Here is a 20,887-nt window from a genome sequence, read left to right on the forward strand (position 1 = left end):
GACATTTCTTGTTGATGTAAGTTCTGGAATTGCAAGTAAATCAACATGTTGAAGAGGTATGCTTAACTCTTCTTTAAATTCATAAAAATGTAAAAGTGGTACTCTTGTTTTATACATTTGTGGAACACCTAAGGGAATAAAACATTATTTTTTAAGCCTTTTAAAACCAGCAAGATTAGAAAATCTATTTTACCTTTAAATTTGCATCACGGGACCCTTTCAACTAACTTAAAAGACAAAGATAATTTCACTTTTAATAAAGGGGATGATCATTTATCCGTTAAGTTAGAAAAGGTCTTCATTTGGAAGGTCAGTGAAAAAAAAACCAATGTAATTTAAAATAAATCCTCATACGAGAAAAAAAGGTATCAATGCTAATAAAGTACACAAAGAAATTGCAGCATCTTTTATATTTAAGTCTCACATAGCCTTTAAAAAAAATACTCTTAGATTTTTTTTACAGTTACACACATGCAGATCCCCTCTTAATGTGTGTACATATGTATTTCACACAACCATACATACACACAAAAGTCATACAAGTGCATACATTTGCATATACAAATAGTCCCTTGAAGAAAATATTAAGCCTGAAAGCTTGCTCTCAGATTAAATGCATATGCTGTACTTTTGAAATGGATCGTTTCATGTTCCATCTCATGCAATAGTCGATATGCATAGACAAATGGCAGCTAAAACAATAAAGCTTTTCTCAAACACTTAAGATCAACATCATATACATTTTTTTGTTAAGTGAATAAAATAAATGTTTAACTTTTGCTCAAAACGGACAATTAAAAAAAAACCTGCCTTAGTATTTCACAGCAAACTCTTACGTTGCTACAGCATCAAGAGTGCCAGTTTAATTTCCTGGATGCCTTCTAGATAATAAAATCTTAAATTACGTATTTATTAAGAGATCAGTCATTTCATTGTGGTAATGCATAGATTTGTGATTGTAATTACAGTTCACACAGTGGTTTCACTTTTCCACAAACCACTCTTAATACCCACAGAGCTCTGGGACTGGTCTGTGCCACTCATGTCCGGCTCGAGCTCAAGCACTGAGGTTTTCAGGGTGCCGTTGAGGGCAGCAGCCCCAGGAACAGTGGTGGTGACACTGTTCAAAGGGTAGGAGCAGCGCTTTGATTCTTGCTCTGCAGATGCTGCCACCTTCAAATTGTCTCTGCTGGAGCATCGTCTTTGAGCCGCATGCATAGCTACAGAAGGTGGAAGCGGGAAAGGTTTGCGGCTCCCGCTGCTACCTCCATCACTTCCCTCAGAGGGGCTGGTGGCCACCGACTCTCCTAGGCGCTTCCCATTTGTCAGTCGGCTGGCCTGGTTTTCTGACAGACTGTGGTGGATGCTGCCATTCTCGCTTGTGGCCTGTTTGTAAACAGCATGTGAAGAACTGAGGTGCTCTAAACCTGTAGGCCCTAAAGCTCCAAGACTACCTCCTCCTCCAGCAGTCCTTAGAGCTTTGAGACGATAGTGTCCCCTGCCTTCCCCCCGATGGTAATACTGAGTGCCTCCCTGTTTAGTCCTGCTGCTTATTTTCTTTCTTTGGGGGTGAGCCGGTGCTGCTGAGTTAACAAAAGGCAGAACATTGTTTGTTGGCTTGGTGATGTTGTCAGTGCTGGTACTTGTATTGTTTCCTGTGGGGATGCTGGTGGTGTTTGGATTGTCTTGTGTCACCTGCAGGAGGTTTGTGAGCTTGCAAGGCGTGTGACCAACACTGCTTATTGCACTTGGTGTGGACGAAGACCTCGCAGATGAGTTGTGAGAGTCAACAGATGGATGGCAGTTGATGAAGAGCTGAGATCCCTGCTCAGAAGTCTGCATTCCACTCCCAGCTGTGCAGGTATGTGTGTAAGTGGAAATGGGATGGGAGCGATGATAGCCTGGACAGCAAGACAACCAAGATGCCTGTACATCCAGACGTCGGAAGCAGTGGTGCACCACCAGAAACACCCCCAAAACTATGGCAACTATTCCATAGAGACAGCTAAACAACAAGCTAGAGTGGCCTGTGAGCCACATTGCCATGGCCCCAAAGCACCACATAACCACAAAAAGGAAGTGGGTGGCTACCAGCACAGAAAATTGTGTCTTCAGAGAGTACTGATCTTCAGGGGACACAGCTGGGGTGACGGGTACCACGACTGAGTCGGTGGAAAGTAGGCTGGTACTTCCTGCCAGCGCAGGGTGGCTCTCGGTCCCGGTAGACAAAGTAGTTCCTGTGCATTCTTTGGTCACACGGTGCCTCAGGCGAAACACAGTGCACAGGAAATAAATCCAGGTCACCAGCACGACCAAGCTAGCTGGAACAAAGAAAGAGCCCAGGCTGGAGCGCCAGATCAGCCAACAGCTGCAAAAGACCAAAAGATCGAGAAATTTCTGTAAAACAAGGAAGTCTTTGTGTATTCATCATATAGCCATTCACTTTAGCAAAACAAGAAATAAACACCCGATGAGAATCAAGAATAAAAGAACAGTACTTACTAAGGGCTGTTGTCTCCATAGTTGTTGACATTAACAGCCGCAGTGATCCCACAGATGATTAGTGGAACTCCATCGGCTATCAAATAGAACCTGGTAAGGTAAAGAAAAGCACATGGCAAACAAGTTCTTCCATGATAAAAACATTTTAATTTTCTTTTTGAAATTGTTTCTATGTGACTTTTTCTTTCTAAAGCTGTCTTTGACATTTGACCAGAGCTCCACGACTGAACACTTTATTAGAGAACAAAAGGAATATAGGTCAGCAGAGATCACATAGGTCAGTCACTTGCTGGAAATTGAATCCTTGTTACTGCAACAAAGGACTGACTGGAGTTCCAGTGAGGTCAGGGATAGTCCATAATGACAGCAGTTTTACGATGACTGTTACAGAACAGCAGAGATGAACAGAACACTGAGTAATTGTCATTTTTGAATCACCCTGCTTAGATTTATGACAACCCTTTTGTGCTACTTTTAAATTTGTGTCACACTTTCTTCTCTTTGTTCTAAATTCATTTGGCCATATGGGTTTTATGTACTCCAGTAACCCCCTCCCACCCCCACCACCAATGTTTCCTAAACAGAAGGACTTTGGTTGTCGCACACAATGAGTGCCTCTGATGGTTGACAGTCTGGGTGGGTGGCCTTGCACAAGAACTCCCGCATTTGTCTTACACATAAACCATATTGACAGCAAATACCAATCTCCTGATCCAGCAAATGGACCGTTGTTCCAACTGACCTGAGCATGGGTCGCTGCGTGGGAGGAGCAGGAGTCTCTCCCTCAGTCTGTTGAGGAATTCTCCAGACAGCTTCTTTGTAAATGACTCTGGCACTGACTCCAATCCACAGCAATGTCGAAAGCGAGGAGTAATGCAGAGCAATGCCCACCTGTTACGCATCACATTCATATCAGACAGGAATCTGGCGTGACACAAGCTGGAGGCACAAACGAAACCTTTCTTCAATACTCACAGCTCGGCAAACAACAGGATAGCTGGTCAAGCCTATGCCCCCTGCATAGAGTGCTGTTGTCATGGCGATGTGGAAACAGGTATTCAGGAGTGTGTGCCAACTTTTTCTTGATATGTGAATTGAGCTAAAAATGCAAAGGAAACAATTAGGAGAATGGCAGAGTTGGCAGAAGCAGCAACATGTACTCTATCTGCAATGCAATACCTGTGATGTATTATGTGTGTAATAACTATTGTGAAGACACAAAGAAGGAGCACTGCAGTGCAGGCATAAACCACAGGGTGGAGCACCCTCACAGAATTGGAGTTGGAGTTGTGGAATTCAGACACTTCCTGGAAAGAAAAGGCAAACCATATAACCTTGAAAACCTTGTGATTGTATTTAGTTATTCATGGATGAATAACTAAACACAGAAGCATGTACAACCTGCAGTACAGCATAATTGCTGAGCAGAGTGCAGCGCATTGTGGAGGTTCTGCTGTCACTGTGGACAAGGCGACAGCCTTCTTGGTTCCATCCTCCTTGCTTCTGTAGTCCCTGAAGGCTCCACTGGACTGGCACCGCATCTGTACCAGGAGTCAAGTGCCGCAGGGACACCCAGATAGGGTCGGACTTGTTCCACATGCTACAACCATCTTTCACAACCAAAAGGGATTTGTTAAAAAAAAAATAAAGCAATTAGTTTTAGATTTGACAGAAAAGCTAAACACTAATTGTTTTGTAAATTGATTATATCTTTGGTGTTTTCTCACCAAGGCCAACAAAGATGACAGGAGTGTTGACAATGTGTTTGTGGAATTGTTCAGAATTCCTGCTTGAGTTGGTGGAAACAGGAAAGAAGCTGCCTGTTCGAAAGGCAACAAACTGCAGCTTACAATCTGAAGCAGCATCAGGGGGAAACAAGGTAGCTGGAAGACTCACAGAGGCCATGGCTTCAGAATTCTGTAGTACAAACAAAACAGGCAAAGGAATTGCATTTTTTGTAATAAAACCCACTAATTCATCTTAAGTAAAGACATCATTGGTACCAGCACGTTTCAGTATACAGAATCTAATTCTAATTAAGTCTTAGTAATATAAAAATATATAAAAAAAAACTTACATTTACTCTTATTTTTGTTTTACTTTTGCTCACAGCCTGTATCATTACAAAATACAATGTAGAGGAGGAAAAAGTGCCGTTCATTGGCTTGATTTAAATTGTACAAACCACAGCTTCATCTGAAGGTAAAAAAAAATAACGGTTTATAACTTGAATTTCTACACAAGAAATTTCCACAGTGAAATCCTTTGGTTCTATTATTTGATGGAGTAAAATCTTGCTGCTTTTGAAAATATATCTCATCCCAGAAACACATATTACTGAGAGAAAATAACATTTTCAGAATCCACACTATTTAATATTAAATGAGAATTAAAACCCCTTATTACCTTCCAATAACACACTTTCTTCTGATTCTGTAATATTTAAGAGCTAATGGCTCACCTTAAGGGGAAAGTTGTTGAGGGATGTGTTATGAGAGCCAGCCGTGCAGCGGAAATGAAGCTGCTGTTCATGAGCAGACTCCGACACATCGGCTCCGTGGCCCACTGACACCGCATGGCGCTGATATGCAGTACAAGTCATACCAGTGAAGTGAGCTGGTCTTATTAGGTGGGCCTCCATCACTATGTTCCTTGAAGACTGTGTATTTCAAACACACACAGTGAGAAATTACTATCAATATTTGTTTATATATAATCAGATTACTCATAATCAAAAAGCATGGTGAAATATTTGATGAATTTGTACGATTTTTACACGTGCTAGGATTATGAGAACTTTAAATGTGGTTTAAAGGGGAAAAAAGTGTTACTAACCATAGAGAAGTCTTGAGCATGACTATGTAGCTGAGGCCAGGCCAGCGTCTCTAGAGAATAGATAATGGAGCTACAGGCTCTCTTTTCTTTCTGAGCCACTGTAAGGATCTGATCCTTCACTTGCATCAGGTTACTCCCCATCTCCACCATCACCTTTGACAACTGGAAGGAAAAAGTACAGAGATCAACAATGTAAAGATCATAGTAAAAAATAAAACATAATCTTAAAATGTCACATTTAATGTTTCTTACTTCTCGCTGCTGTGTAACATGCTCCATGAGTTTATCCATAATCTCTGCCACATAGAGCATCGATACTGAGTCGGTGAAACTTTCAGCTTCTAGAGTGTATGTGCGCACTTGACGCGCCACAGTGACGGCATTCGATGCATTGATGGGCCTCTGAAAGATAAAAGTTCAAAGATGTTGGGAACATGGACGTTAAAGAACTCTAGGACTGCGTTAAGGCTGTGTTGGAAAGTTTCACTGACCAGGATGAAGGTATGCAGGACACGAGTAATCCCACTGGTGTAGAGACAGTTTGAATAGTCACCCTCTTGCCACTTTCCAGAGCGGTCGCAGTATCGAGAAGCCTTTTTCTGCTCCGATCCCCCTTCTACTGACAAGGAGGGGTAACGCAGCTGTAGGCAGTACTGATGAGAAGTTATGCCTGCCATTGTTCTTGGCCACCTGTGGGAAAAGTCAAAAACTTGAGTGCTGAAACTTTGAAGTACATAAAGTTATGCATATAAGTTAACGTTTGTTTATGAATTGCATCCCTCCTCTGTGTCTAACCTAAACTCTCCACGACTGTTGAAAACTTTATCTTCAGGACAGAAGGGGGCGCTATTCTCCAGCACCACTATTTCCACTTGGTGAGAGGTGTTGCCCCGCCCAGTTGAAACGACACACTCCCACTCTCCACTGGCCTCCACATGGACGTTGAAAAGAATAAGCTCACTGAAAGAAGACATTTTTGACAGCTCATTATAAGACTGCACTAATTTTACAATGAACTGTGAAAATAAATGAATATATTTGAATTTGACAATAACCTTGTGATTAAAGTGCAGTCATGCACAACATTGTTGCCTAACTGGACTCCCTTTTCTGGATTGGAGGTCACCACTTGACCATTGTGACGCCAATGTAAAGCAGTGACATTGTCCACCAGGGCTGCAGTGCAGTGGAAGGGCAGCTGGTCACCTTTGAAGACTACCTGTCCTTGTGACGGCAGCAGTATTAGGGTGTGCAGCTCCAGTGGACCATCTGAATAGAACAGAAAGAAAAGTTACAGAGGTGGCCATTAGGGATACCACTGTTCTAGGTTTAAAACCAAACCACATGTGAGGAAAGTGAATTGTTGGATCCGTACCACATACCAGTATGTTTACATTGAAAGTGTCAAAGGTGTTTTGTTAAATTTCAGAACGATTTATTGTTTGCTGTTTTATTACATTGCACCAGGGTTAATGTAAGTCAACTGAATGGCTTTTCATTATTGTTACTTGCTTATTTACAGATGGAAAAAAAAAGATTTTCTGAATTTTAAGTTTTGATGTTTTGTAATACATAAATCGACACAAAACTGTGACCAAAAAGTTGAGGCTTGAACTGAATTGTGGGGAATGTAAAGTTGCGTCCCCAGTGGCCATTATGGAAATAGTACTAGTACTATCCACAGATTATGCAAATTAAAAAAAATGTCTCTGATAAGCAGCCTCGTAATTTTTTTAGACACAGCCACTTCTTATCACTGGACAATGATATCTGAACTAAAGTGGCAAGCCACCTCATTTGTGTGAATCAAGGCTCTCACCGCAGCTCAATTGGCTTTCCTTCAGTCTGTTCAGTGGTTCCCTCCTTAAGCTGCTGGGGTAGGCACACAAGGTCTCAGACCCAATCTGTACCGACCTACTCTGGAGGAAGCTTGGAACCCAACGAAGCCCACAGTCACATGTTAGGTAGTCTGAGTTGAAGTTTCTGAAGATAGAAATAATTATTATTTTACAGAATAAACAGTTCCATTGCACATTTTGTAGCTCTGTATTTCATCAACATCCTTTACCACTACAGCAGGAAAACCCTGAATCTCTTGAACTCTATTCAAACAATAAATCATTTTTATTTGTCACATACTTGAATTGCATTGCAGTGAAATTTTTTTGTACCACACCAAGAATTAATACATTGAGATAACTAAATAAATAGTTAACTTAAATATTCAGAATTATAATAAATACATGAATAATGAAATAAATATATACACATATAAATAATCAGCTTTGGGGTGCACAGTTGACTATTCATACATTCATTTACTGTTCACTATTAGAAACAAGCTTTATATTTTCTCATCAAAAATGAAATAGCTTACTTGTATTTTTTTTTCAACAATGAACACTATTGCTCCCAAAATCAAGCTCACTTTTCTTCAGTACTCACACCCGCTTGAGAGACAGCAGCTCCTCAAACACTTCTGAATCCAGGGTCGAAATAATGTTGCCAGATAAGTTCCTAGCAGAGCACGCAAATTAGTCACGAACAAAGTTCTCTTCATGTCTTTTCCACAAGTCAAAGAACACAACAGTTTCATGGAAACTAATCAATCTGTCTCTTACAGTTTAGCCAAATTTGTCAGCCCCTGGAACATGTCACCTGTCAGGCAGCCAATGCGGTTGTTGGAGAGGTCACTAAAAGTGTGAACAAACAAAGGAAACAGTCACTTATTTTCAAATGATTTTTTTCAGGAATAGACAGATTTTTTCATGCACTGTTCACTCTGTTTTAGTTATGCCAGGACACATTGATAAACTTTATAAATCTTATACAGTTGATTAATGTGTTTATTTGACTCCAGCCCCCTCACAATACAGTTTATTTTCTATTACCAATATGTCTTAAAAAGCAGCTTTAGCTTCCATAATATACTCCCTTAACTCAGTATATTGCAAAATATTTATGATATAATATTCACCATCCTAAATGAGAAAAACCTACCTAATTCTGTAAAATCTGACGTCCGTTTGTTTTCTACACTCATTCTTTTCTGTTCAGGATCAAATGGTTGCTGGAGCCTATCCAGCTACTGCTGTGGTGGTGTAGAATGCATCCTGGGCAATTTCACGCCTCCAGGACAGTTAAGAATCACCAATAAACTTAACGAGTATGTCTTTGGTTTTAAGGAAGCCGTAGAAAACCCATGCATGCATGGGCAGGACATGCAGAATCCACATAGAGGGACCCAAGTGGGGCGTTCTTACTGGGAGGTGGCATTGCTAACCACTACACCACTACTCCTTATTTCATAACATATAAACCAAATACATTTGTTTTTCCTTTCACTTTTCACATGTGAAAACCGATCCCTAAAACTGAATTCTTAATTTTAATTTAGTACAACATGTTGCAGTTCCTCAAATGACCACTGGATGGTGGTTTCAGAAAGGAGCAATCAACCAATTGATTCCAATAATATATATATATATATATATATATCAAAAATGGCTTGGTATCAAAAGTTGTTTCATGTTTATCTCTTTATTTTCTTTTCATAGCAATAATGCTCTTCAGGTCAGATGAAATGTTTTGAAATGATCTTTAATTTTCACCCCAGCTCATTCCAGAATCTCAACTCTTGCCAATTTAAAGGAAGAATTTCAGAGCATAAGGGCCAATGCTTTATTTACACTTTGAAAATCTATTAGCTCACTTTGTTTGACATTGGGGACCTGAAGTATGTTAAGCACTGCTCCGAAATCCAGAAATCTCCTTCTGAGCTTACCTTATATGAAAGTGCAAGAACTTCTTTTGAAGCATTCCAACTTCTTCTGATTTAAAGTTTCAAACTAGCCAACAAAAAGCTCCAGACACTTTCCCTTTTCAGGATCCCAGAGGACCCAAGTAAAGGTTTATCATCAGTGGGATAAAAGCAGGGCCCCTGTTCACCACTGAGCATGATGTATGGCTGAAGCCAGAAAGGATCTGCTCTGTTGCACCTCTGACACCACCCAGCAGAAAGCTGTCCAGAGCATGTGTTTATCTCTCCCTGTTTGTTTTGAGAAGCCCCAGACCTCGCAGGGAAAATACAAGTACAAGGAGGAGGGATGGGGAGTCATGCGGTGTGGCGCAGACAAACACTTTCGTCTCACTCTGCAACAAAGCCTTAAACTCCAAAAGCACAGGGAGAAAGCAGCTAGTGGCTGCAAACGTTACTTATGGGTAGCCCTTAAGTTACAGTAGTAGTTGACAGGCCTGACACCGAGGAGCTTCCACAAACGTCGGCAGAAACATTTATCTGAGGAGGCGTCTATGTCACACTGTCACCAGGAGCTCAACATAATCTACTGTGAGCCAACAAAACAGTGTTACCGTGACTCATTTACTGTCCATCTGGTGAGATATCACAAATAAACCCGAATCTGTCATCACATACCAAACATTTCAATTCCACCAAGTTTGTGTTTGTACTTTTTACACTAGCAGAGCTGTGATCCCGATCTACTTACAGTCTCCGAAGTTCAGACAGGCCTTGGAAGGCCCCCGGCATGATGGTGCTGATTAAGTTGTGCTTGAGGTCTCTGGAAACAGGAAGAAAAAAATCAGAAAATGTATGCTGGCAGAAAAACAGCTGTTTTGTTGCTAAAGTGCATCTTGATTCCCCACCTCATAGCTTTAATATAACTGAAACCAGCAGCCAATTCATTTACCAGTCTTTCAGGGAGAAACGGTTTGTCAAGGTCTGCTTAAAGTTAATACAACACGAAAAAAATCGCTAAGAAGCTTCATCTTGTCTGCAGTCAGCCGGTACCTAGAACCAGTATTCATTTAAAATGACATCAGATTGACAAAGTTTTAAACAAAACAGCTTCCTCTGGTTTTTATGAAGGGGAATGTTAACACATTTTTCAAAAGCTGGTTCCTGTTGTGGGACAATGCACAATAATTCTTTACAAACATAGGAAATCTCATTCTCTCAGCAACCTAGATCTAGGTCTAGAAAAATGCCATTTCTTAACCAAGTTTTAGACAATACTGGAGCACAAAGAAAAAATGCTGAGATCTTTAAAGGTTTTTGAAGATCCAATTTCATAGTCTATAGAACTAATGTCCTTCCTTAACATGTGTTATACTACTCAGGCAGATGTCCGCTCTGCATAGATCCCATATTTTCTCTTTTATTTGTCAGGTGGGAATAGTAGTAATACGGGTCAAGAGATGGAAGGGTAATAACAGGACATGCACATCTACATTCCTAAAGCACAAAAAATTGTGTTTCTGTTGGAAATGTCACGAAATATATTCTCCTAGAGGGATTAGAAACAATGCAGTGATTCCTTATTCTCATTTTATTTGTAAAAGGAACAGCCTGAGGCAACTTTATGCTCCCTTTTACTCTAAAAGATATTCTCTCGATGCTTTTCTAGATGGTGCTCCGTTATGCATTGTATAACCTCAGGCGTTTCTTCACCATTGTAATGTTTACTCTGCAAAAGCCAAGTTTTTTTTTTATTCTGGTCAAAGTTGGACAGAGACATTGTTTTGTAAAATGACTTGAAAGATGGGGAATAGCTGAGATAAAAGCAGAAGAGGGTTCATGTTGATACAAAATACCACCAGGACACTCCTCATATTTGGACTGCAGACAGATATTAGGATGGAGCAACAATTTTCTGGCTTTCAATCAGTCATTCTGAAGTTTTTTATGCGCTTTTGTTAATGCATTTTTAGACAGCTCTAGCAATTTGAGAGAAAGCTTCCTGTCAGGCAAAGTATTTTGCAACCATTTTTTAACAAAAAAATACAATATATATATTTTTCATAACCAAAAGTAAGAAAGTAAAATAAAAGAAACCATGTTGGGCAGAAAAATGCTCCCGGGTATTTGTGTCTGCAGTTTCTTTCTGTCTGTTTTGATGCATGTGGTAATTGCTGTGTCCTGAGAATGCATTTCCTTCTTTGTGTCAGTAGCGGTGTAGGAGCTGTTGACCAGTGCAAAAGAAAAAAAAAGAATAACGGTTCTGTTGCTCTCAGTTTGTGTGCCACAAAGCTCATTAGTGTAGTGCTGAAAGACAAGGCGCTGCCCACCATTTCCTCTCTATAAGGTCTGTCTCTCCCACCCTGTCTGTCCCTTTCAAAGACAAACCCAAGATCTGCTGTGCAGCATTGACCTAAATGTGTATTTACATTCACACATAACATTTTGGTTGTTTTCTTGCTTTATATTTATAAAAATGAAGATACTTTAGCCAGTAATAAAGCTTTCTTCAGCGGACAGTTAAATTAAATTTTAGATTTGAGGATATACATTTTATTAACAACACATCTGCACCTTTGAGTTGCTTACATTGTACTTTATTATATTTTTAGTTGATACTCTTTACAATTTACTACATATTATTCACCCATCTACAATAACGTATGTCAAGATGATGAATAAAACCTTTGATTTAGTATGTCTTTACACAAGTACTGAATTAGTGTGTATAATAGATTTTCTGTCAATTTTTGTAAAGTTTCATAAAAAATACAGAATTACCAGAATCCACGTGTCTCACTCGTTTTATTTTAATCTCCTCATTTTCTGTTATGGCTTGGTTAGTTTTGCATTTTTTAACTGACCTACAGCATCTCTGTATTTAGTACGAGCAGCGTGCAGGGCTATAATTTTGTGCAATGGCTTGGCAGTGCTCAAACTTGGTTTCTTTTTCCAAATACTGCTTTCAAACAATACGACATAAGTAATAGGTATTTATATGTATAAGAGAAATATATTTACATAATTTAAATGCTGATGTCTTTTCCAATCATTATTCAAATGTCAGTTCTAACTCAGATTCTTATTAGTTCATCAACATTTTGAATTTACACTGCTCCTTTGAGACTCAAATTCCTATTTAACTTGTGAATTTTAACGTATAATGAACGCATTAACAAAATGAGATGACCAAATTTAAACAGTTTTGAAAATATGCACCAGTAAAGGGCCAGTAAATTAAACCAGAAAATTAAAAAGAACAGATTTATAGTGCCAATTTATAATCCACATCCATCCATCGTCTTACTGTGTGCTGTGTTATAAGCACACTTTGTTTTGCATTTGTGTCTGAAACAACAGATCAATCAAAATTTGCTTGAAAAAATATCCTCAGGTTCTCATGAAGGTGCAAAAGATAATGAGTCATGCACAGAGTCACATGTTGATGCTAAAACTCTCCAAATGTCATGTTGTTTTTAGATTTATTGCTATGCTATATCATCTACAATCGCATGTTTAAGTTAGCTAAGAATTAAAAGTAAATCCTCTTATGATTTGTCTGAACTTTTAAAATGTCACATGTGGTTTGATCCAAGGAGCAGCATCTATCTGTATCAACCAGTAGATGATACAATGTCTTATCACAGAGCTGTGGAATGTGAAGCTACTCACAGGAGAAAACATGACTTCAAGCACGAAAGCATTTAGCCTCTCTGCAGTTTGTCCGTCACCATCACCGTCAAGGCTAATCTTGCATCCCTTTACCTACAAGCTCTTCATTTGCTAACTGATTTATTTAAAATTCAGCAACTGTGTCTACAGCTGGCCTCACCTCCAAATTAAAAATGATCTTTTAGGCGGCCTCTAAAGTTGCTGGTTGCCTTTCTGTCAGCAGAATGTCAAGTCTGCACTGATGACAATGGCTGTCACCAAGGAGGAGGATAACAGCAAAGACAAGAAATATTTCAAAGTTTTAAACTTGCTGAGCATAAAGATGTCTGAATTTAACAAGCTTACATTTTTGCAATCTTTTCTTTTTCATTATTCTTACCATTGTTTGTTTGATCATTGTAACCATGACCTATTATGTTTTGTCACCTCAAGTGTCGTGCATTTATCCCTTTATCTACATGTGGCTGGGGGTCACAGGCCGGACTGTCACAGGCTCAGCCCTGACCATTGTCTGCTGCCGTGAGGCCTAACACCAGAAGCTCCCATTAGGGATGCCCTTTTTCTCCCACAAACTTCTCCTCATCAATGGCCGCTGGTTCTTTGCCATTTTTAAGAGTCATTGCTGCGTGGGTACGTAGGATGAGCACCTGGGCCCCATCCATACTGGAGAGGAGTGATGTGCTTGTAGGGCTGCGAGAGGGTCATAATGAAGACAAGCTTCTCCAGAGATGGAGTGCTCCATTATAAGGAGCGCCCCAGCAGGGACTGGAGTGCTGACATTGTTTGGGCCTTGGGCTGGAGGAGAATGATGAAGCCAGAGAATGGCTGCTCATTATCACCAGAGTGGAATCAAGAATTTCCTGCTGTTGTTTTTCTTAAGGAAAAACTAAGCATAAAGGGGCTAATGTCTTTACTTTGAATATACGTTTCTCTTGACGGAAACCAGACAGGACAAACGAGTATTTCCTTGGAATAAAGGTATGTTAGGAAAAAAAAACATAAAATTAACAGGCACTGCAGTTCCTGACAGGGGTCATTAGTCACAATTTTTGCGCTACGTGTCATATCCTGTCTGGTTGGCGTCTCAAGCAGAGACCCTTGCTTGTTTATTTTTACAGTTTCCTTTTTCTCCTTTTTTTTACTAGCTAGCTTTCCCCTGTAGGGAGGGGTACGTGAGGTACGAACTAAGCAAAACTGTCCCTGTGTATGGCCTTGTGGACCCCACCTCCCTACTCGGCAACACACTCGCTCACAATGGGGGCTCTGTAACACAGGCCCCAAACACACTCTTGCCTTCCCCTAAAACAGGAAACCAGGATTTGCAGAGATCTTGTTTTTCTACTAATTTCCTGCTTTGCAGCCCCTTTCCCAGATTATTTTCTTAACTTTGTTCCTCTTCCTCTCAGATTGGAGACACCTGACTAACTTTTTGTCTGCTATCACAAAAACAATTGCCATGCAGTTATAGAAGGAAGCTAAAGGTTGGAAGAGATTCATTTTTCATAACAACAAACCTTTTTAGAACGCTTGTGAAAATTGTCTAAGTTGTTTCAAAATTCGACAGTCAACATCTCATCATTAATCACAGACAAGACCATGAGCTGCACAGTTGTTAGCAGGATGCGCAGATATAGTAACATGTTTATTTAAAGTGTAAAATTTCCTGCGTTCATTATGTTTCCATAATTTGCAGCAAGAGGAGATGGAGACTTCTCTGCCAAGACAAACTGTGGAATTTCTTCGTAACCATTTTTAACTCCGGGTCTGGCTTTTCGAGCAGCCGAGGCCAGCGGTTTTCACGGGACCTCCCAGCAACCAAAACAAGGAAAAAAATATGAAAGTACGGCCATAATTATAGAGCGATAACTGCTATCATGCTGATGCCATCCACATTTTTCTGAGTCAAAAACCTCTTTGTCAAAAAAAAAAAAAAAAAAACAACACCAGCATACAAAAACGTCCATCAAGCAGTTCAATTTGAGAGGAAAAAGTTGAAGACCGACTTATATTTGGAGTATTTTTAGCCAGTAAGACACAGGAGATGCAAAGGGAAAATAGAGAAGGAGAGCAAACGGAAGTGGCGTGGGGGTGTAGGGGGGTTAAGGGAGAGTCCAGTGAAAACTCCAGAGGAAAATACTATTGAAACCATATCAAGTTTGTCCAGAGTGTGTGCGAGTGTGTTATTGGCGTGTAAAGCATACAATTTGGTAATGGGCTTATAAGGGGGCTCGCTTTGCTTGTTTCCATAAACCCCCAGAGCCGTGACTGAGCTAGGCTTGCAACACAAACACACCCCATTCCTTGAGTTTATCTGAAAGACACATCTGGAGTCTATCAACTGCTGCAGCACCCCCTTTCTGTTTCCACTCTCCAGCACGCTTAACCCCTTCCTCACCCGCTTCACCCCTCGGTGCTGTGCTCTTCCATTAGATGAGTGTTCCCAACCAGGAGCCAATCAGTGGCGTGTGCGGGAAAAGTGCTCATTTCTCTCTGAAGCGGAAACACGAATCCCATGTGGAACCTCCCCAGCTGCCTTTTACTTTCTCCAGAGTTGTGGGCCACTTCAGTATGAACTTTGTCCTAACCAGACTGGTCTAGACAGTAGGGCTTCTTGCCATTTCTACCCATTTTCTTGCCTTTATACGTGGGCCACCTCTAATCTGCTCGTCTATAAAGGCTCCTTGGAAATATTGGTGAAATCCTGTAAAGGAAAACAACTTAAGGTTTATAGAAGAGCAATTGCTTTTTATCCCTGTCGCTGCTTTTTTATTTTTTCCCCACCTGTCACCCTCACCATCTTTACCCATCACCACTGCACTTCCTCTGTGTCAGATGGTAAACTTGTTAGAGTTGGACCCTTTCCTTGCCTTAGGATTTTAAGCTTGCTTTGGCAGAAACTTAGACAATATGTTCTTTCTCGGCTTAGGATATACAACAAAACAGTTTGAATTGTTTTCCAATGTCAACATTTGCTATGCTATATTCTATCCCACAAAGAATTGGTGGCGCTCCCTATTTCTACTCTTGATTTTGGTTGAAACAGTTTATTTAAGATTGGATTCTCTCACATATTTCTGCTCATATCTAGAGCAGGAGGTTAAGTTATTCTGAGCAGATTCTCAGTGTGGATGCAGCCTCAGACAGACAGATGTTGACAAAGCTGAACACACTGCCAACACCTCAAGCCGTTGGACATTCTTGACCACAGGCCTCACTCCTGCCTCTCAGACCTGTCCACTACAAACGCTCTGCTGCTCCCTCATCCATCATCAGAAGTGCCCTTTGCTCCCCCTTCCTCTCTCCTTATTGGATGAACAGACCTGGTAATGAGGGCCCCTTGTGCCCTCCCTGTCTGTCCTGTGTCCCATGGTGCAGTGGGGCCCAGCTGGACAAGAGCCAAATAGCTTCAGCTCTCTTTGCTCATTATTCTCATTACGCTGCTTCAAATCAGTGTAGGACAGGCTGCTGGGATCTGTCCACAACTCATAAAGTTCTTGGCTCATTAGTGCTGTTGCCAGTGAGAGATCCAGCCACAAAGAGTGTGTGCAGAGGCAGAGGTAGGCAGATAAGTGCACCCGTGTCTGTTGCCTGATATGAATATGGCTTTTCTGGCACACAGCAGCTACCTCCACACAGACCAGGCACGGTTCAGCTGAAGTCTTCACTGGAAAGAGATGATATTCCAGTACTCAAATGTAGCTGTTGGACAGCGAGTCTATTTAAAAGAGTTACAAAAACACAGGAGTCCAGTAAAATGGCAAAAACAAACAAGCCTAAATGTCTCTTCTATGCTTGGGTGGTTTGGCAAGTTTTGAAGGCAACGGTGGCTTTGAGGAGGTTTAAGCCCAATGAAAGGGCTAACTGTGTCAATTTCTGAACCGTTTGGCCCCAACCCAAAGAAGGGTTGCCCATTCTGCTAACAACAACAGATCAGACTGCGTTCAAGTCTGAATAGATGTGCAGCTTGACAGTGTTTCTGCTCAGAAAATAGACACCTTTGAAATGACTGAGCAGCAAAATAGGCTGCCCATACTAGGAAGCAGACTCAGGAGTTTGACTGGAGTCACCTCAGAGATGCTGTCTGTGGATGAGAAGCAAAGGGAGATGAGCAGACTTTGTTTATCCTTGTCACGTCGGGGAAGAAATGCAATGTAATTCCCCGATGTGTGTTTACTCAGCTCTAGTGGGCTGGCTTTTGATTACAGCACTGACCACAAAATATGAGTAAGTGTTCACTACTGCCACAAATGACAAGCACATGTAGACAGCACGCTGGAAAGACTGAGAGCACCTGAAGAACTCCACGGAAGGCTGACGAGAAAAAACAAAACTGAAATCTCTCAAGAAACACTAGCAAGTTTTGACTGCAAACTCACATCTCAATTTGTACCATCAAACTTTTCCATCACTGCAACTGTGAATTTCACTGTGGCATTTTTTACAACAGACAGCAAATTTCCCATGAGCTCACATGTAATTATAAGCAGTTTGCGGGGCTGAATTAAAGGTTGAAGAGAGAGTGAATAGGCCACCGCTGCGTGTCAGAGAGCCAGGGGAGTTAAGAGGCAAAAGAGTGAAACGAGGCCTGCATGATTTACGTTATGTCCTCTCGTTACACCAGATCCCTACATCTTCCACTGTGGAGCGTATACAGGCATGCGTGTGAGTCCCTGTTTGTCATAAGACTTTCTCATAAGTCTTCTAGTAAAGCTTAAACAAGCACTCCCCTCTCTCATAAGTTTTTTTGCTGCCTCAGGTACAGAGGCCAGCAGCTGCATAAGTTCAGGTTACCCGACCCTCTGACCCCCCATTACCTTTGGGAGGCTTGTCCACACTTTTAAAAACAAGCAACATGAGCTCATTTTACACGTGTCGTGACACCAAGCTTAGAGTCACATCTCTAATATGGTTTCACTTTTATCTAAACTTTGAGATCCCATGTATTTCCTGCCAACAAAATGTTTCTGTGTCCTTGGTGCAAGACTGTTTACACGAAAACTGAAGACTTGGCCTTGAAAGTATTCGCCGCTGGTGTTCTCATGCTAGACCTTAGAAAACACCCGCCATCTCAGCAAACTGGGCTTTTGTTCTCAGTCGGTGCGTCTGGTGGAAGCTGCAGTAGGTAGGTACAGACGAGCCGACAACTGCAGCAAATTACCATATTTTTCTTTCTTTCAACATTTTTGAGACGCTTGTTAGCTTCATGGGTGGCAGCACAGATTGGCATGTGGAAGCAATATCCCTTCAACTCCCTACACACACACACACAGAAAGACAGCAAAATCGGTGTCTGCAAGACTACAGTATCCACATAGGATTGGCACCACATGTGCTGTTCTCATAAAACTTTACAGGGATGCGTTTTTGTAATGGCACACCTTAAAAAAAGGGGGTTTGAATCGGTGGGAAATGTGTTGAAGAAGTTGGTCTTACAACAGGGTAAATGTGGCAGCAGTAGCTGCCTGTAAACATCACTATATTTGTCAAAAACATTTTGCGTACAGATCAATTAGTGAATTTAAGTATTTTTAAAAACTTTAAGTTTGTCTCCCTTATCTTGGGAGGCTTAGACTTTAAAATAATTTAAGTGTCAATTTCCATGCAAGAGAAAGAGAATAGTCAATGCCAAAGTGCAGAGCCTCATTAAGTCCACCTTCAGGTGTACAAAGACCAAATTAAGCTCCCACCATCATTTATCTCCTTTTCGTCACCAGGAAGCTTGTGCATATAGCTGGAGAGAAGTGCTCCTGTCCATCATTTGTTTCACACCCCATTCAGTGAATTTACGACATCATGAAGGAGTGCCAGACTGTCTGAAAGCTGCAGGGGAAGCTGCCAACACACACCTCCTGCCAGAGATCCCTTCTTATCTTGTCCAAAGGAGTGGGACTTACCCGATAAAGAAAGCCTGAAGTGTAATTATACGAAGTTTTCAACAAACTCTTTGATACCAAGTCTGAGTGTATCATCCTCCCTGCTGGAAAGACGCCCACGACTGGACGTGGATGGACTAGATGTACATTGAGTTAAGTTGCAGAGCACTGCTAAGTGAAACGGTAAGAGATAAGCATACTTACAGCCTCTCTAAAGCGGCAAGTCCAACAAAGGATCCATTCTTTAGAGTTTGGATTTTGTTGTTGCTCAAAATTCTGGAAAAAAAAGGAAAATATTGTTAGTAAACATTTTGGGGAATGCATGAAATAAATGAATTACACATCAATGAAGGGATTTAGGTTTAATCGAAGGAGATGTCAGTAACAGAAAAGAAGTATGAAAACCACAAAGGTGGCAGACCCATGAGGAAATATAGGCTTAGTCCAAAGGTTTCCAATTTAAATAAAAGGTCATTCAAATTAGGAGGAACAATATTATATTTTTCACACATTTTTACACAGGTTTTTGGCTGCTCCTTTCAGGGGTCACCATCATCTGCCTTCATCTAATCCTTTGCATCCTCCTCACTCACTTTCACCTTCGCTACAACCAAACCACAGATACCTCCAGCCTCCTTTTACCAAAATATTCTCTGTCCCTCTGAGCATGTTCAAACCATCTCAGTTTGCTTCCTTGTTATTTATCTCCAAAACATCTAAAGTAAACTGTCCTTCTGACGTATTTATTTTTGATCCTTTTCATCCTTGTTATTCCCCAAAAGAACCTCAACATCTCTAGGTATGCCTCCTGTCTCTAAACCAACAACATGGCTATTCTCACCACAGAATTCTTCACCTTTCTTTTCATTCTTGTTAAAACACTTCAGTCACACATCACACCTGGAACCTTCCTCAACCTGCACACCTCTTCACCTCATTCTCACACTCTCTGCCGGACTGTTGACGATCCTGAGTACCTAAAGTCTTCTGCCTCCTTACCCTCACCTCAACCTTATCCTTCCACCTGAGTACTTTCACATACAAGAAGCCGTTTGCTTGATTTTACATCAAAATTATTTGCTTACACGTAGATTAAGCAGCCTAATTATTAACAGTTCACTGCAAAACTCTAAACCAGAAGACATTTCTAAGTGTATAAGTGAAGCTGACACATCTGTTTCTGACGGGAGCGTGTTGCTGCATCATGACAGTTCATTACAATCCACCAAAGACTGAAAAGTGTGAACATTTTAGTAAAGGGTTTAATTATTTGGACCATGGGCCGCACGGTGGCGCAGTGGTTAGCGCTCTTGCCTCACAGCGAGAAGGCCCCGGTTCGAATCCCGACTGGGACCTTTCTGTGTGGAGTTTGCATGTTCTCCCCGTGCATGCGTGGGTTTTCACCGGGGACTCCGGCTTCCTCCCACCGTCCAAAAACATGCTTCATAGGTGAATTGGTGACTCTAAATTGCCCCTAGGTGTGAATGTGAGAGTGAATGTGTGTGTGATTGAGGCCCTACGACAGACTGGCGACCTGTCCAGGGTGTACCCCGCCTTCGCCCATCAGCAGCCGGGTTAGGCTCCGGCACCCCCGCGACCCCGAAAGGGACAAAGCGGTCAAGAAAATGGATGGATATTTGGACCATATTATCAGCTTGCTTGCTATTGCTGGCAAAACATTCGCTCCATTTTAGTTTGCAAGATATAAATTCAATTTGATTCTATAAAATGTCTTTTTATTTGTATTTTGAGCCACTTTTATTTGATTTACTAAAATACTTTTCTCGTAACTAATCACTTAAACTAAACAAAAGTGGAACTTTCATTAGTAAAACGTTAAACTCTTACATCAAAAACTAACTAAAGCAGTTTTTTGGCTAAAAGAAAATACAAGGAGAATACTTTAAAGGAAAAAACAATAACTGGAATCTATGCCTTATACATACAGTAGCTTACTAAGTCATCTTATCCGCCCAAAGACCCACTTTTTGATCTTCTTTAAAGAACCAGACTTAAGTTTGCATGGTGATGATGATCTGTGTTTAAATCTTTATCACAACTTAGTTTTAAAATGTGTTCAGCTTTAATGATTCGAGTTATATCATTATTTGTGGTTGCTGATCCAATTCATAGCTGATAATGGTTACTTTTGAACGCTTTGATCCGACTCACCAACCTAAAATAATAATTAAAAAAAGGACATCTTTAGCCAAAAACTTAACTGGTATGACTCAGAGATAAATACCTG

At 40.9% G+C, this 20,887-nt stretch overlaps 1 protein-coding gene across 1 annotated transcript in view; it reads right to left on the bottom strand.

The window, feature by feature from the left end:
* Positions 1–383: 383 nt before the first annotated feature.
* The window catches only part of adgra2 (adhesion G protein-coupled receptor A2), a 42,112-nt gene continuing 21,608 nt past the window's right edge, over positions 384–20,887 (bottom strand). The window contains exons 2-19 of the mRNA XM_024275116.2: positions 18,844–18,915; positions 9,846–9,917; positions 7,959–8,030; positions 7,783–7,854; positions 7,157–7,320; positions 6,393–6,606; positions 6,133–6,297; positions 5,829–6,027; positions 5,590–5,739; positions 5,338–5,499; positions 4,964–5,161; positions 4,230–4,419; positions 3,904–4,112; positions 3,682–3,809; positions 3,478–3,601; positions 3,245–3,393; positions 2,503–2,592; positions 384–2,368 (exon numbers count right to left, since the gene is read on the bottom strand). Of these exons, the coding sequence (XP_024130884.1) occupies positions 970–2,368; positions 2,503–2,592; positions 3,245–3,393; positions 3,478–3,601; positions 3,682–3,809; positions 3,904–4,112; positions 4,230–4,419; positions 4,964–5,161; positions 5,338–5,499; positions 5,590–5,739; positions 5,829–6,027; positions 6,133–6,297; positions 6,393–6,606; positions 7,157–7,320; positions 7,783–7,854; positions 7,959–8,030; positions 9,846–9,917; positions 18,844–18,915 (3,829 nt within the window). The 3' untranslated portion in view covers positions 384–969. The remainder of the gene's footprint in view (positions 2,369–2,502; positions 2,593–3,244; positions 3,394–3,477; positions 3,602–3,681; positions 3,810–3,903; positions 4,113–4,229; positions 4,420–4,963; positions 5,162–5,337; positions 5,500–5,589; positions 5,740–5,828; positions 6,028–6,132; positions 6,298–6,392; positions 6,607–7,156; positions 7,321–7,782; positions 7,855–7,958; positions 8,031–9,845; positions 9,918–18,843; positions 18,916–20,887) is intronic.

The sequence above is a fragment of the Oryzias melastigma genome, linkage group LG9 (genome assembly GCF_002922805.2).
Source record: "Oryzias melastigma strain HK-1 linkage group LG9, ASM292280v2, whole genome shotgun sequence".
NCBI classification, from domain to species: Eukaryota; Metazoa; Chordata; class Actinopteri; order Beloniformes; family Adrianichthyidae; genus Oryzias; species Oryzias melastigma.